Raw genomic sequence first — 18483 nt, forward strand, 5'->3', positions numbered from 1 at the left:
TAGTCAAGACACTTTGCTCACTCTCACAAGGCCCTTCTGTGTGGGAAGGAATAAAGGGAAGCCCTCCCTACACAACATGCACCTTTGCGCCCAGGATGCTGCACTTCTCCACATCATCAGGAGGTGCGGATGGCACAGGCGCTGCCTGCCCTTCTCACTGCAGCACCACCAACAACAAAAAGGCTACACCTGTTCGCTGCAGGCAGAGAAGAAACTGTCATGAAAAGGATGTGGCTTCTTTAAGTTTTACTCTCTGCATTCCTAACAGGTTTACTTTTGGCTACAGCTGGAGCAGATATGATGTTCCTGACAGAAACAGACAGGGTGAGCAGCAAGGCACCTTCAGCTGGGGTCTAACGATAAAACAATTCCTCCCTGTGCTTGCCTGCCTGCCAGCCAGAAGCCACGCTGCACAGCATTTAGGTTTCCTTGCTTTTTTCCCCTCTGTTTTTTACTATAAGATAGACAAGAGAAGTTATTTAGAAAGAGCAGGGGAGGTAGTATTTAAAGCTTAGTGATTCAGAACTGAAAAAACTAAAAGAGAAAAGCAAAGGGATGATAGATGTCAAACTGTCCTCAGTCAGCATAGCCAGCAGCAGCTCCCCAAGCAAAACTGCGGCGCACAGCCAGTCGGTCCCTGCAAAGGGGGCATGTGACTCTCAAGAGGCAAAGGAAGCAACCAACTTCTGTGTCACTTAACGTGCTGGCCCTTTGCATGAGGCCAGCTGAAAATACAAAGAAATAAACACTCCGGTGTCACCAAACATCCACTGCTAAGACTCAGACTCTGCTTGGGTGGTTTTACATCTCTGACCTTAAATGCATTCTGCATTGTGTAGGGAACATGCACGTGCATTTCAAGCAATTCTATCTTTTTGAATGAGTTAATCATGAAATAGATGCTTTTTGCATTTATTACAAGGGGTAGAACAGATGGCAAAGACTCAAACTAATAAATTTGTTAAATTAACTTAGGCAGTAGGTGATGTTTCATAGAATCATAGAATCATCAGGTTGGAAAAGACCCATTGGATTATCAAGACCAACCATAGTTAGACATACTTTCTCCACAGAAGGTGGTAAGTTGGTAACGTGTTACTTAAATGTCACAGTAATGCTGCATTACAATGGAATTTCTAGGAAAACAAATGTGATGGCCAAAGAAATCTCTCTTGAATTCATCATGGTCACTGTCACAAAGGTTCCCAATAACAGGAAATGGAAAGGAATACACTGTTGGAATACCTTGATGCAGCGTGAATTTATGGATAAGGAGGAAGAAAATTATATACAACTTTTTTTAAGGTTAAAGGACTATGACCCTCTCACTCCCTAAAGAGTGCAGAAGGCTCATCTCTGAAAAGTATTTTCAAACAGCTGACTGTTTCAGTATCTCTGACCTGTTTTGCCAGCTCTGAAAACACTCGGAAGTACCAGAAGAGATCAAAATAACTTGAAATCTGTTCCATAATAAAAATTTAGCTTTTCTTTAAATTTTCATGTATTTATGTTGAAAATACAATGTGCCTTTCATGCAGATCATCAAATACAGACACATATTGTTCATATAAGCAAATACACAAGCTAACATGTGATAATCAATTCTCCTCTAGTCATTCCTTTGCTTTTCTTTGAGGCCAACCACTGACTTCAGCAGACTTATTCCAGATTTTACACCAAACAAATGGAAAATCTGGCCAACTGTTTATCTTCCTCCTTTTGTGTTATTTTACTGCAAACTGCAATGGTAACATTGAACACTGTGCACAAATGTCAAGAAACTAAGGCCAGGAAATTTCAGAGGGCTCCGAATAATAGCTTCCCTTGAGAACCCAGACTAAAGGAGCTAAGTTTTCTACTGTAACATTTCATTAAGATATACTGTGTATTTATGTACAGCAAATAATTCACAATCACTTGCTTTCTTTCTGCTGGTGAAATGGCTACACATAAATCAATCATTATTTCCTTGGGTTTATTCATCATTTTAACTTGACAGGTATGTTTAATTATTTCTATTCTATGGCTGGATGGCAAAAATTACAAATAGGCTCTGCACAGCTGGTTGAGATGGAGAAAAGAATGACAGAAAATTTTTATGTTTTCGTAGGTGAATGCAAAATACCTCTCAGTGTAAAGAGCAAGTTCACCTTTTCCAGACTCTGAATGTGCAATCTTGAGCTTTAATTTTTGTAAAAGTCATAGATCGATGCTAATAGTAGATGCATGCAGAAAAAGCAAGAGTATCTTCCAGGAAAAGCCATTTAACAAATAAGAAACTGAAACTAATAGTCACAAAAATATTTTACAGTACTCTCATATAGCTCTTAATTTTTTTTACATTGCATAGGTAATGCAACCAGTAGGAAAATAAATACGTACTGACTTACAGAAGTGGTAAATGCTACATCTGTGCTGATGTATTTCTGTATTTCTAAAAATTCTAAATGTTTAATTTCTTCCTCCAATGGAACTTTTAGGGCTATAAGGAAGGATACGGCTCTCTGGACCCAGACAGTGGTGGTAAATGGAGTTAACTCCAGCTGGAGGCCAGTGACAAGTGGCGTCCCCAGGGCTCAGTGCTGGGTCCAGCCCTGTTCAATGTCTTTATCAATGACCTGGATGAAGGCATCGAGTGCACCCTTAGCAAGTTTGCGAATGACACTAAGCTGGGTGGAAGTGTTGATCTGCTGGAGGGTAGAGAAGCTCTGCAAAGGGATCTGGACAGGCTGGACCGCTGGGCAGAGTCCAATGGCAGGAGGTTTAACAAGGCCAAATGCCGGGTCCTGCACTTGGGGCACAACAACCCTGAGCAGCTACAGACTAGGAGAAGCCTGGCTGGAAAGCTGCCTGGAGGAGAGGGACCTGGGGGTGTTGGTTGACAGCGACTTAACATGAGCCAGCAGTGGCCCAGGTGGCCAAGAAGGCCAATGGCATCTTGGCTTGGATCAGAAACGGCGTGACCAGCAGGTCCAGGGAGGTTCTTCTCCCTCTGTACTCGGCACTGGTGAGACCGCTCCTCGAATACTGTGTTAAGTTCTGGGCCCCCCACCACAAGAAGGATGTTGAGGCTCTGGAGCGAGTCCAGAGAAGAGCAACAAAGCTGGTGAGGGGGCTGGAGAACAGGCCTGATGAGGAACGGCTGAGAGAGCTGGGGGTGTTTAGCCTGGAGAAGAGGAGGCTGAGGGGAGACCTCATTGCTCTCTACAACTACCTGAAAGGAGGTTGTAGAGAGGAGGGAGCTGGGCTCTTCTCCCAAGTGACAGGGGACAGGACAAGGGGGACGGCCTCAAGCTCTGCCAGGGGAGGTTCACACTAGATATCAAAAATAAAATTTTTCACTGAAAGGGTCACTGAGCAATGGCAGAGGCTGCCCAGGGAGGTGGTTGAGTCATTATTCCTGAAGGTATTTAAAAGACAGGTGGATGAGCTGCTCAGTGACATGGTTTAGGGGCAGATAGGAATGGTTGGACTTGACGATCCAAGAGGTCTCTTCCAACCTGGTGATTCTATGATTCTATAATACTACGCACAATGTCCCAAGTGACCCCAGGACGCAAGGAAAGCAGCTTGCAGATGTAGTAATGTAAGCTATTATCTTACGTGCAGCTGAGAAATATTTAGAAAGAAATGTAATGAATCTATTATCATGACAGATGAACCTGTTAGCTTATGCATTTCTGCATCCCAGTGTTACAAAACTCTCTTATAATCAAAGCCTACAAAATGAAAAAGACAGAAGCTGAATATGCACGGAACTGAGTCCCAGTGAATCAAGAAAACGAAACAGCATCAACTCCTCACAAAAAGAAAAGCTGTACCTGTGTCATTTCATGTGGCTTTAGCTCTGTAGTAACTACAATGACAGGCTGGCTCCCTTCTGCTCTGCTGCTCTGTCAGTCTCCCCACGCATCTACACTGCACAGGTATTCATGTTTTCCTCTCAGTGAATCATTTTGTCTCCTTGGCTAGGAGATGCTAATATGAAAGAGAAGACCAGGCACAGCAGAGCTTGAGCCCCATAAACTGTACGGACACAGGCCAGTTCCTACCACCCAGCCCTGCCAGCAGCACTTGCTCCTTGATGTAGGTCACGGAGGCTGCATAGATCTAGAGACTGACACCAAGTCTGTGCACTCGGTACATACATTTGCACACTCACTGCTTACGGAAGTAGTTTTTCCCTCAGTCTGAAAGGTGCAAGATAGGAATAAGTGACCAAGGAGCAAAGACTCAGGGAAACGCACAACCAGTGTTCCCGTTTAGTCTCAGCCAGATCTCTGCTTGCTGCTAAGTCTCGAGCTATTGATTTTCCTTACTGCAATGCTGCAAAACAAAACAATAAACTGTCAAGAGATGGCAAAAGGACACAGGGCAGGAACTTGCTCGGAAAATGCTTTGACATCCCTTTTACATTTCTTACAGGGGAATGATCCCTGCAATGCAAGCGGCCCCAATATCATCATGTCTCCAAGAACCACATTTGTACAATGCTTCATGATCCCCAGGCAGCTCGACTGGTTATCTTCAGCTTCACAGTCCTGCAGAAAGCACAGCAAGAGGAAGAACTGGGAACATGTGCCAATAACCACAAACAACAACCTAAAAGAATGGTTGCTGCTGTTACAGAATCTTTATCTGAATCAAGCTCTGCATATTCCTAACTCTGGGAATCCGGTGCCCCATGATAAAGTGGGCTGTGCAGGCTAATTCAACAGAAACTGCAGGAATGTTTCACTAGAGAAACCCTGAATGCCAAGATGTGGTCCAAGAAGGGTGAATGTGCAGAAATCCAAGAAATGGACCTATATGTTTTTATGATGGAAGGCCGTGGCTGACAACACTGAGTTAGCCTAAAGCTCAACAAGACCCAAATCCCTACACTTTAATTCTTGATATACATGTGCATATGTGGAGCTAGATTCCTGCAAGAAACATTTCCTGTTCTCTAAGTTATAAGTAACAGAAATTGAATACAGGTGTGCAATGCGAGCTGGCCCTCTCTTGCCCTTGCTTGTTCAGCTCATTTAGGACCACTGAGCAGCATTTATGCTTCTATTCTACAATATGTTCAAAGTGTCAGTTTATGCCAAATTCCCATACGAGTTCACTATTGCTAATGGACATTATGTATTCATGAAACTTTCTAAAAGCTGTACAATTATTTCTATATTTTAATTAGAAATAGACACTAACTTATGCTTTGTGTGCAGACTCTTCCTTTGATTTTATAGCCAAACAGCAAAAACCACTCTATATGAAAATAATTCACATAAAATTTCCCCCATTTGGGAGTTTTAAGACCTGATCTTGCCAGCCTCTGCTTTGGCTTTGTCTCATGCAAAAACATGGGCCTCCCTGACATTTAAAAGCTCTTCTTTAGCACAACCCTTATGTGAGACCATTTTTTCCTGCGCTCACTGCTCTGCTAAGAAAGCTTTTACCATTTAAAAAAGACAGACATGGTGAAAAATATCCTGAAACATTGTTTTTTGTAACTTCTTTTTTTTTTTTTTTTTTTTACCCCCTATCAGCTTAGCATTTAGTTCTTTTAAATAACCAGAACTGCATCCATGCCAATTCAGTCCTGGTCCTATATGGACATCATCAGAGACTCTCATCCCTCAGGACACACAGCAGCACCTCTTCCCTTAAATTCAGTATATTTTTTTTTAACACCAGTATGCTCCAACAGCACACAACCTGCCACTCTGTGTTGCTTACTGCTGTGACCACGCTGAGTTCTCACAGGGTTTCCAAATGACACCCACTGTAATTTATATTACACAAAGCCCTTAGGCTGCAACTTTCAGAGCTTGTATTCAAAAGGAATTCATGCCCCAGCTTGGTCTATTGCACCAGATTCTCTGCATTTTTTCCCCGAGGGAAGCTTTCCAAGCTGCTGTTATAAAGACAGCATTAATATGGAGACTTTCACGTGGTCTAGCACTTGCTGTGCCCCTGTTGCATTATCTACAGAGTTTTTAGCCACAATGTTTGGACACTTTATGCTGACCTGGGAAGAATTTGAGGCCATGTTAAATGTTAAGCCATGAAAGCAGAGACAATTCCACGCCATCCTTTCCCTATATGAATTTTAAAGACAAATTGGAAAGGACTGGGGAGCGTAACTTTATTTCTAAGTCTAAAAGTCTCCAAGAGCCCTCAAAAACATGCTTTATAAGGGGAAAGAACTCTGAGACAGTAGAATAAATCTGCAAAATGATAACCATAGAAACAGCCAACCCTGCTGCTATCACATTAGCACACGTGTGTCAGAGAGTCACCAGGCGATCAGCAGTGCAGGTGCTCCAGCAGCTGAATGGCACTGAAAGGCACAGACTCATTCTCCTCCTCTAGATGCTCGAACACTCACACTCCTTGGCATGGTCATTCCTGTGACTCAGAAGGGAGCGATTTGGCTGCCAAATCTAAACCGAGAATGGGAATTGGCATGTTTTTAACCTTACTGCTTAAAGCTTTAAGAGCTTTAAATATTAACTTGGTTCAACTTGCATCACACCCTTACAGTTATTGCAGCAGAAATGATAATGCCTTCCCAGCAGCAAGTTGGCTGAAGGTTTTGTCACATTTTTTTCAGCAACTCATCAGCCACCAGTCTGTGTCTGGAAGCAACACTCATCCGATCTAATGCGCCATCCTGCATACACAATTTGTCCACTCCTCATCAAGAAATAACGGCTACAGATTCAAGTGAAATGTCTCCTCCTCCTGCTGTTTATTTAAACAATAAGTACTCGTGGTTGACGTCAGCGAATCTATTAATTAGACTACTGAGCTCTGTGCTCCTGCTAAGCTAGAGGTTGGACTAGATGACCTCCAGAGGTCACTTCCAATCAGAATTATTTTATGATTCTAAAACAATTTCAGTATTCCTGAAAGGCAGAAACAGTGGCTACAGGGGAGCATTTCTGATACTGTGTCTTTTACAGTAAAATACCATATACTGTCTAACTTGAAAGCCACAATTTTTTGTTAATGCATTAGATTCCCTACACTTATAGAGTCCCTGCAAGCACTGCGTCCACCCATCCCTTGTTATCAGTGTGTAAAGGTGAAAGAGACCCTGGTTCCTTCTGAACTGAGACTGGGTGCATAATTCAAAGAACACCTGTGATTTTTCTGACAGCTTGCCAGAGGTGAAATCAACTCTGAATGCAAACTTTGCTATTTTAAATAAGTTAGACAACTAACAGAAAATTATAGTCAGAAAAGATTGATTTTCTGAAACAAAACACCATCTACTGCTCCTCCAGATTACAAAATGTAAGTAAAGTTCATGCTAATATGGCAAAAAAAACCCCAGACTTCTGTGTAAAATTCACAAAATTCTTCCCATTATAAACTATTCTCTCTAGTATTTTCCTGTGGATTAAAAACTAGACCTGCTCACACAGGTCCTCTGATGCTCCTCCACTGAAGAGGAACATTAGAGCACACGCTTAGATGAGTTTAGTTGCTCCTCAAGATGTGTTTCCTCAGGCTGACATACAGGTAAAAATGGCTTCATTCCTGAAAAGCTAAAGTCACCATTGGATATACAAGAAGTAGGCAACAAACCATTGAAGAAACACATGCTTAGTATGCTGAATATTTGCGGAAACAGCTGTAAACGTTACGTGTAACAGTCTTCACATTCTGTCTGTCCCCAAGTCTCCAAAGGAACCTTGCACAGTGCTCAAAGAGAATTGGGGCACCTCACAGCATTGCTCCTGTGCCCATGTTTTCCAGTTTGGGGGATGTCCTGCTTTGGTAATTGCAGTCCCGTCTCCCTTGCCCAAACCCCAGTGATGTGATATACCCTGCAACACAGCATCACCAGAGAAAGTACAAGAATTGTACTTTTCCACGTCTTGGATGCAGACGTGGTCATGCTCTGACTTGTGTTGAATGCCCCAAAAAATTTCCATGCTTCCTATAGAAAAAATATTTAGGCTGTACACTAAAGAGGTTGTTCATTGGGGTAAGAAATGAAAACAGAGCACAGGGATGTTGTGAGACTGTTCACAGAAACGTGCTGCCTTTAAGATCTCCTTCAGCTGACTCTTCTACTAAATAAATCAAAGAAAATCCATGCTATTTATGCTATGCTTACAATATTTAACACAGTGGGGTATTAGATTTCAGCTACTGGAGTGGTAACACGGTGCTAATACTAATGGCTCTGAAATGGTTTTGAGAGTGGCTGCAAGTTTTCTCAGGAAATCCTGGCTGCCAACTTGCTGGCTGTTATTTCCTTTTTCAGTTCACTTTGTGTTGACTCTTCTGATGCCAATGGTGTGTTACCGTGTGGGTGTGCACAGAAAAGGATTTCTGCTAGGTAACATACATGCAGCCTCTAGCAGCTCTGGAAATGCAGTGCTGCAGTCTTTATTTACACATATTTCAGAGCTTATGTTATAGAAAATAGCTAGGACAGACCAGCTTCACTACCATAAACAGCAAAATCTGCTTTTATCTTTTTAACAGCTTTTAAATCCTATTTTAAGTTTCAATACAGACTGTTCAAACACAGCCCGTTAGTTTCCCGCATTATCTTTTTACTTGCAACTACTGTGCTGTGTACCACATTTTACCATATATATTTCCCATCCAAGTGGTGGGACAGACAATTTAATCTAAGAGAAATATTTCATTTTCACCACCAAGCTTTACCAGTTCTGTTCACATTAATACCTTGCTTCAAGGCTGGACTCTGATTTCACTGGGTTTTGCAGCAAAATACGCCTTTAGGTATGTTTTTTTTTCTTTTGTCAGAGCTTCCTCATGTTTGCTGCTCAGTGCACACATGGACTGAAGCAGCAGGTGAAGCACTTGACGATAACCCGCTGCACACAGCGGGGTCCGGAGCTCCCTTTTGTGTAGCACAGACCTAACCATGCGGTACTCAAACAAATCCTAACAGCCGGATGTAACCTAGGGAGAATGTTTTGCACCACAAATATTAATGAAGTTGTCACTTACAGGTTCTTCACATCAATGATTCCTCGAAAGGCCTTTCTAGGGATTCCTTTTATCTGGTTTTCACTCAGGTCTCTGAATAACAGAAGAGAAAAAAATACATTACATTAACAAAGAGAACACATTTCTCAAATCTACATGAGATAATGGAACATAAACATGCTCAGAAAATCAGATGTTTCTGGATTTGTTACTCCACACAATATTTTCAATTTTGTTTTTCTCCTCTAGAGGTCTGTGGCATGAGCTGAAATGACTCCCCAATGCAAATCACCAGAGTTTGCGATACGAATGACAGAACTTTCAGAAAACATCACTCAAAAGCCGTCGTGATGCTGGCACGATGCCATCATTTGCTGTCAGAGTACCTGCAGTCAAAGCTTGCGCCTTGAAATTCCAACCCTGTAGTGCAAATGCAATTTTCATACCACCCTCGTATTTGTTTACCAACTGCAAAAATATTTGCTATCCCTGCTCAGATTACAGCCCCTTATTTGAAAGTAGTATTCAGGAAAAACATGGCAATCATTCTCTTGTGAGTTTTGTAAATTCAAAGCGAGAAGATCTCGATCTGCTGTGATAAAAAAGCACCGCACTGCATATCAATGGGAATGACAGAATTTTTAAACCTGTTTAAAGAAAACAGAAAACAGCAATTCAGAACGTCTTTCTAGTACTTAAAATATTACAAAACATTTCAGTTGAAATCATTACGTCTGCATTATGAGTGCCGGTAGAGCAATGAGCTCTGCAGGTTACAGTCTTCTGTTGTTACACAACCTGCATTCAGTTGATTTTTCCTTCGATGCATTATAAGTATTTCCACTGGAATTTTACGAGTTCGCAACCCTCTCTCTATCATGTCAATGGGGGCAGGAAGGAGGGCAGGGGGAATGGGAGGGAAATGGACACAAAATCAGAAAAATGGGATGTTTATGGCTAAGGAAAAGCAGCACTCACAATGATTTCTTTGCTGGCACCTCGTCAGCATAGAAAAGAGGGATCGATTTCACTCTGGTTCAGTGGACAAAATGGGGGGAAGCAAGAAGTGTAAGAAGATGAAAGGAATGCAGAAGAGTGGGAATGAAAAATGGAAGAAATAAACAAAAGGAGGAAATGGAAGGCACGGGAACGGCTGGAGAAAAGGACACAGAAAGGTAATGACATGGCACAGGATACTACACAGCTCACCCTTTCATGTGCCTGCGTCCCTGTGCTATACAAGCCCAAGACTTTGCCCCATTCTCAAAGAAACCCTGGCTTTCTAACGATGATTATGATGGAATGGCAGTCATCTGTACTCACCACCAGATACTCTTTTCTGTAAGTACATTTTGTGTTGCAGCAAGCCTTCTTTCTGGTCTCCACCAAATTGGCTTTATCAAATGAGAGGCCAGAAACCAGAGCCTGACACAAAAGCCCACATTGACATTGCGGGTCAAGACATGTCACGCAGGGCTTTCTTCTGCTTTCCATCAGACAGATAGAAAAAAAAGGGGGACTATGTCCTTGTCATGAGTCTAATTCAATTTATACCAGTCATGCAGTCTACACCAAATTCTCAAAGTAACCACAATTGTCTATTCAGACAATCACAAACAAAAATGTGCTGCAGGATACAAGTCTCTTTTTCAAGCCAGATTAAAATTCTTTGTGACTTTCACAATTTGTTTAACACTGATCCACACCCTGACCCTTCCTTCACCTCCCCTTTCTTCTGCCAGCAACAAAATATTAGTTCTTTAAAGACAGATCTTCAACTCAGACAAATGATCAAGCAACCCGGACGGAGAAGAGTCGCAAGTAAAGTGTATTTCAGACCCATAAGAAGGAAGTCTTAGGCTGAAGAATGATTTAATGACAGGGAGTCACTTTGGGGTGACAGCAGAGCTACAGACGATGGTAAAAGTGTGACAAAAGGGTTTAGTAAAGGAAAAAAATAGCAAGATCTGAAAGCAAGAGACACACAAGGTAGAACAAAAAGGGTATGACAAAGTAGAATTGCACCATTAAATAAAACCACACTAAACCCAGCAACACCTCAAGTTGCGTATGTCCGACATTTTATTGTGCATTACTGTAAACAAGGTTTTAATACAAATTAGATTTTCAAGTTTTCCAATATTATTGTGGTCTAAAAGGGCCAATTTATATTTTTGCTTTTTGCTTTGTTTTTATGCCCAGCTCTCACTTGCAGTCAGGCAAAACCAGGACTGTAAGAAATTTATCCATGCTCTTTGCCAGTCTTCTTATAAATTGTGTTAATTTTATTTTCCATTTTGGCACTCTCCTCTGGCCACCAATACTGCCTCTCTAAACCTCCGGAATCATGGACTGATTTCATGAATATCTCTAGTGCTCTGAAGGACTGACAGCCTGCAAGGCATTAGTGCCGCAGCATGAAAGACAATTCACAACCTCACGCTTCGTTTTCCATAACTGCCTTCTCACAATTATAATCATCCCTTCTTGAGGCAGTTAGGAAGAGCGCTCATCTCTGCTTCCTCACACTGTGCCAAAGTATTGCTGAGCATCTTTCACCAGCAAGCAAACACCAACCACGCTCAGCCCATGCACTTAACATTTGCTCTGAGGGAGCACAAGGCTGTAACAAGCAACTTGTCTACTTAGTTTATCTTAAAGATTAGGCTTTTCATTCCCTACTTCTCGTAACAAAAATAACAGGAAGCTCTCACTAACAATGTGCAAAATAAATATCAGTTATTAATAGTAACTGCAGAAAACCAGATAAATTAAGGTGAGGCTAAACATAACCAAACCCTAAAAAAAAAAAAAAAAAGACAGAAAACAAGAATTGGGGTTTTCAAGAAAATAATAACGAATCTGATGAAAAAATAGATTAAGTTTACTAACACATTTCCTATTTTCTAGACAGAGGTTTCAAGCCACCTAGTTCTTGAACGGAAAACAAGTCAAATGCTTGGGTGCACAATGGAACCTAAGGAGGAAACCTGAAAAATTCCAACTTTAGAGAAACACAGATTTCCAAAAATCCTCATCCTACCAAACAGTGTTAGAGAACTGACCAAAACCACTTGACCTAAAGACAAACTAAAATGTGCTAGTACATCAGCAGCATCCTCCTTCACAAAGGTTCCTCTGTACAGAAAGTAGTAAGCCCAACCAATAAATCACATTCATTTGCATCCTGATAAAATAGACCTGGTCAAACTAAAAGAATGCTTTTGGATTAAGTTGTTCTTCCTGTTATTTTGATAAACACAGGCAAGTTTCATCCAGTTCAACCTGCCACACAGCTTTCAAGCAGCCAGTCTAAAAAAAATGCAGTCTTATTGGAAGTGTTCCCCTGGTTTCCTTCATCCAGATGTCCTGTTCAATGGAAACAGGCTTGAAATGGCCTCGGCAGCAGATCACAGAGGGGCTGACTAGGTGAAAAGCACAGCAGGTGGTGATACGGGATACACTCAACCAACAGCTTCCACAGCCAGCAATATGTGGTGAAAGCCCCTAAGGAAACAGCACTCTCATTTCAGAGATGGGGAAACAAAGCCACAGAGATATTAAAGAACTTGGACTTCAAGTTTGCACAGATCAGAGATGCAGGAGCTAATGAAACCCTCACAGCAGAGCAGACCACACGTTAGTCTAACCCAGACTCAAACTTGGCGCAAGTCAATAGATTTTTGAGTTCTTATTTTAACTAAAATGTTCTGGACAGAGATTAACTCCCTCTGTAAGTCTAATATTGTTTTCCTGGTCTTCAAATGCGAATTGCAAGCATTTTTTTTTTGATAAAAGTACTGGAAAAGAAAGAAAAAACACCCAAAACTGCTTAAGTTTTTTAAGTGCCTCTGCAGTCTTTGCTATAATGCTGGTTTTAGCTTCCTGCTTTAATGCTGGTTATTGCATCCATAGTAAAATTTCAACTATCTAATGTAGCAATAAAATACATTAAGAAACTTTGCCAGTGACAGAACATAAATCAGTTAATTGGGACACAGACCCTACGAACATCCATAAAATTAGAGCCTACAGAGTCTGAACTACAGATCTAAAATACTATAATAGCTACTTGAACTTGCAAAGTCACGGTGGAACTGAAAATAAGATGCATTATATGAAAACCAAAAAAGTCCACATTGATAGCATTATTCTTGGGTTTTCTCCCTTTTAAAAAAAACCACAAACAAAAAACCTCTTTGAGTATTTACCAGTAATTTTCCAGATCTTTTTTGGTACCCAGATTCTAAACTTAAAAAAACCCCTGGTTTTAAACCAAAAATTCCCTGAAAAGCAGCTGAATTAACAACTATTTTCTTGTTGAACCTGCTCATTTCTTCTGCTCAAATGGGTGAAACAAGAGATCACCATTCAGTGTTACCCAGTGAAGAACTAGACTTGTCGTTAAAATCTATAAAGTTGCGTGCAATGACTTAAAGAACTAGCCATCAGGAGCAAGTGCTTCACAGCCAAACATGTAGCTTTCCCAGTATGTTACTGCACGTTGCTCCCATAATAAAACAATAAGCTCACAGAGTAAACTATTAACACTCAGAACGAATGTTCTACAATAAAGGAAAAATCCAGAATAACCAACCTGATCACTTCAAGTACCTTATAGCTTATCCACAAATAATTGCATAAGAAAGAAGAGCTCACACCCAACTCTCTGTAGCAGGTGATACAAAACCGTACGACAAACACTGGTGGATTCAACTGGCCATGCGGCGCGAGAGAGCAAAATAACCAACAGTTTCCCATCATCTCTTTCGGACACAATAATATTGGAATGTTTATGTTGTTTGCTTGCTTTGCAAAATAGAACTAATGGAAAGGTGTGAATGCTGATTTTAATAATGTATCAGCTGTCACTAGTGCTAAGAAATAAGATTTTTTTCCCCTTAGCTTCACTCTAGCTACAGAAAGTGCAGCTGAGAAAAATGAGAAATAGTTAATCCATGTTGGTAGCTTGTTTACGTTATTTGTCAAAAAGTATTTCTAAGTTAAAAAAATTTCAGTCTTATGCATTTACCAAAATAAAATGAAATAAAAAGTTCTTGAGGTTTCGTGCACCATTAAAGTTCAGCGACTGTTCTTCAACCCAACATTTCTTTACTATTGGACTAAAACCAGACTGAACTGCTCTGCAAAAGGTCACATACTTAACACAGTCTGGTCACTGCAATTTGTCTCATTAGAATTAGTTTTAATTTGTACAGCATGTTACACACAAACTCTATCCTACAATGTTTTACTGAATTAAATAACACAATTAGGGAGTTAAATAGTAACAGATGGGGGAAATTAGAGAGTACAATCCAAAGAGAATAGGTATCTCTAATAAAAGATAAGCAAGTCAGTGAACAGGGCAATGATACAGGCCAGCTTTTTCACAGAGCAAGAGCTGAAAGAAAGATAACTTTTACAGCCAGAGAAGAGTGATGACCAAGGAAGCAATACTTACTAGGGCAAGTGTCAGCAAAACAAAATGGAGTAAACACACAAAGAGGTAGAAAGGCCAAGGAAATCCATGGAGGGAGGATGAGGGAAGGTTTACTCAATTGTATCTCCAGCACAGAATATTAATATTCACAGTGCCACCTTCTTTTAACTAGAAGCTTAACATTCCCAGGTAAGCTTTGTTGTCTCCCAGAGTTTCTATTACTGTCCACAACAACTCACAATGCATCCGACCCTGTTTAATCTGAGATATGACATGACAGGGAACATAAAAGGAGCAGGAGAGTGCTTCAGCACAGATCCCCTTCCAATTGCTACAGTTTCTTCTTGCCCGTTAATAGGATGCCCTTTCAAAGAAGTGACCAATATTCCAGTTAATTTGGTCACATCCTCTTATGCAGCTCCAACCACTTATTTAAAGTCAGGTTGGGTGAGGCTTTGAGCAGCCTGATCCAGTGGGAGGTGTCCCTGCCCATGGCAGAGGGTGGAACTGGGTGCACTTTAAGGTCCCTTCCAACCCAAACCTTTCTATGATTCTCAGGAGGCAGCGCAGGAGGATGTAGCTCTGTCTCCTTTGCAAGAAGCGCGCATCTGCAAAGGCTACTGTGCCTTAAAAGTGTTAAGAAGTGTGTTAAGAAGACTGAGCCAAGAGAGCAATCACCATGCTTGAAGTATGCGAGAAGTGGATGTGAATTACATGTGTGGTAAATGTATCTGGAGGCAGAGGTGCCAGTACACACAAGCTTTGAAATCAGACCAAAACAGGCTCTGTGCATATATTCAACCACATTTTTTAAAATGTCTTTGTATCGCATCAAGATGGCATTTCATTCACTGCAAAGAACAGAAGAAGAATCTTTCCTGCTCTGCCAGAATTGTATGGCACAACATATTATTTGTTAAAAATAGTTAAAATGAAGGTTTAACATTTTCAGCTGTTTTTATCTAGGAGCTATTATCACAGTATTTCCAAAACGGTTCAATGTTAGAGTTTTCCCTGTTCCATAGAGAGATTAACAAATAACCAGGTTAGCTGTGTAGGAGAATTCTGTAACTTTGAGCCTTGTAGATATCCAAGATAAATTGAAGATATTTATCATATTCCAGGTGGGAAAAGCATTGACCAAATCAGCTCACTAACACAGTAATAAGAACAAGCTGTGGCAAGCCTGACACTCACATCAGCACTTCTATACTCAGGAGGGGCCTCGCTCCCTCGGTGAACCCATGCCTTCTCCCTTTCTGCACATTCAGTGTAAATGATGGCATTTACCATAAAGTAGCAGCTATAGCTCTCTGTCTAAAAGGAAAAATGGATAAGCCTTGTTGCCGCTGGGCTACACGGCAGGAGCTGAAGAACAATAGTACTGTACAGCATTACTCTGTGGAAACTTGGCATCAACGGTTGATTTTCTGAAAGGAAAAATATACCTTCCTGCTACTACTGCAATAAAAGTTTAGATGTTGACAGCGTTCAAGTTCTGCAAAACAAGAGCAGGACATACAGATGTTTTGTATCCTGAGCAAGGCAAGGTGATTGTGCTTTTGCTAAACATAAAGGATCTGGATATCAATGCATGCTCCAGGAAACTGCTGGAAAACCTCTGTTTGTTTTAAAGGAGGGAATTTAGCTCAAAAATTCCAATTAAAGCAGTCCTCACTGCTTTCACAGTCACACACTACTGCATCAGCACTACTGCTAAACTTCCAGAAGGATAAACACCACCATTTCTATGTTTATTGAGTTTTACAGTGAGGTGGTAGATGGTAACTCTATACTTCAACATTCACTCAAAGCTTCACATAGTCTAATTAAACTAAGTCACATACACATACCCTCATTCTGAAGAACAGGATGCTGAACACAGCCTGAGCTTAAAGACTGGGGAAGGGTGTTCATTCAGCATTCAAGGAGGAAAAAGATCTCAGGAGCAAGTAATTATCTTTTGCCTCCTCCAAGGCCAAATTAAAAACCATCTGTTAAAAAACATCCTTCAAGAGATCTGACCTGCATGGTCTTTGACAGATTCGTGACTTCTGTCCTAACACAAATACATGGATCACTCAGTATATGGGGAAGTCTTTCTAAATGTCGACAAGAACAAAGAACACACATTTGTGTATGCTTAACAAGAGGTTTTTAAAATTTCTTAGTCACTTCAAACCAAACAAACCCCACTCTGTTTCACTGAATTTGACACAGTGCACCTAATACAAAACCAGAAAAAAAATTAAATCTGCCAGTATATCTCTTACAAGCTTAGTAAAAATTGTAATATTATTCTAAATGAATTGTAAAGAAGAATCTATGTGGCAATGCCCAACAAAAGGCAACATTTGTCTCTACAATTTCTCAGTAGTTCTTCCCTCCTCCTGCCATTTCCAAAATGCCAAGCAAATAGTGATCAGAGAGTATTTAGGAGACTCCTATTTTAAATCCCCTCCTCTTGAGACAGATCAGAGTTTTCTTTTCAGAAAGCAGCATCTGTTTTATCTTTTGGAACATACGTACAGAATTAAATTTTACGTCAATGTCTTTATACTCAAGTTTTGATATGTCCAGGAGCAGGAATTGAAAGTGACTGACAGTGGACTCAGAGGAAACGCTTCAAGAGAAGCACCCTTCTAGAAATATGATAAAGCTTCTGACTAATAAATGACAATATGGCTTCTTTATTAGTAGTATTTAATATAGGATTTTAGTGCTTTACAAAATGTTATCAATAAAATTCTTCCTTTTTATTGAGGGGACAATGAGACGCAAGGAGAGGTGGTGTGCAACTATAGCACGTTACTCTAGCAGGCTGCAGGATGAGACAAAAAACCTCCTAAAAAGTCATACACATTAAGTATTCTATTTTATGCAATTTATACTCTAAGTCTTATCTCATGTGGTGAGATTGGCCTGCCAGCAGTGAAACAGCACGCGCTGCTCTGACAATGTATTTAAGAAAGATTCATTTTGATAGAAAAATTTCTTTTACTGTGGAATTATCCAGTACTACTACACATGTACAGTTGGATCACTGACAAAACAAAGCCTTCCCAATGGGATGTTGTTCCTCCGTGATATCAAATTCTACCAATGCATTTCTACTGCGCTGTTCTCTGATCAAGCAAGATAACAACACAGACACTAAAATAGTTCAGAAGAAGCCAACATACACCTCAAGGAGGTAGAAGCAAAGCACTGATATCACTGAAAAAAATGTTTCTACCCATGATTTCTGATTTTGTGAATATTTGCTTACTGCTAAAACAATGTGAATTAAAAAAGCTGTGTCAATGCTTATTAATGTTAATACTTTTGTAAGAGGAAATATAGCTATAGGGAGGCTCCTTTATTTGAAGCTAATTTTAAAACCCCCAAGTTGTACACTGTTGACCGGTTTTCTATTTTCTACTTTTGTCTGTTGAGCTCTGTTGGAAACCAACTCTATGCATTTGCAGATTCTAAAAATCAGTAGGCATTATTACCTTCCCCTGATCTCCACAGAACAAAATGAGCCCCTGTTGAAGACCAGCCTGATAGCTAAGCATGAAGATATTTGCAGTTCATGAGTTAGATTTTTTTTTCAAAATAAGGTGAGTATTTTAGGAAATAAACATGTGAAATCATAAAATATGAAACATAAGCTAATAATCTGCACCATCACTGGATAAATGATCAGCATCTGGAGGAAGACTCACTCTTTAGTGATCTTTCTTGAGCTAATTCTGCCTTTGTTAATGACGAGCACTTTTTTGTAAGGAATTTTTTACACTTTACCGATATACTCAGAAAAGTACTTTCCTGATCACTTATGTTCTTGTGCACCCTTACCATCACATAGTAGAATAAAAAAGATGGTCCTAATGGCATTTATGTGATTCAGGCTGTGATCCTGCACTTGAGCTATGAAAACAGACTGTTTTCATAGGACTAAGTGGCAATTGCACATGTAAAAATTTAGGCTCTATTTTTTACAAAGTTCTTCTGAAAAAGACCATTGTTTGCATGATCACTGTAGGCATTTCTGTGCCTGTATAAAAATAATAAAAATTACATAGAATCCATGG

The 18483-nt window shown here is 40.4% G+C and overlaps 1 protein-coding gene across 1 annotated transcript in view; it reads right to left on the reverse strand.

The window, feature by feature from the left end:
• SLIT3 (slit guidance ligand 3) overlaps positions 1 to 18483 on the reverse strand; it is a 504299-nt gene that overhangs the window by 239819 nt on the left and 245997 nt on the right. The window contains exon 5 of the mRNA XM_069869312.1: positions 8986 to 9057. Within this exon, the coding sequence (XP_069725413.1) occupies positions 8986 to 9057 (72 nt within the window). The remainder of the gene's footprint in view (positions 1 to 8985; positions 9058 to 18483) is intronic.

Source organism: Phaenicophaeus curvirostris, chromosome 15 (assembly GCF_032191515.1).
Source record: "Phaenicophaeus curvirostris isolate KB17595 chromosome 15, BPBGC_Pcur_1.0, whole genome shotgun sequence".
NCBI classification, from domain to species: domain Eukaryota; kingdom Metazoa; phylum Chordata; class Aves; order Cuculiformes; family Cuculidae; genus Phaenicophaeus; species Phaenicophaeus curvirostris.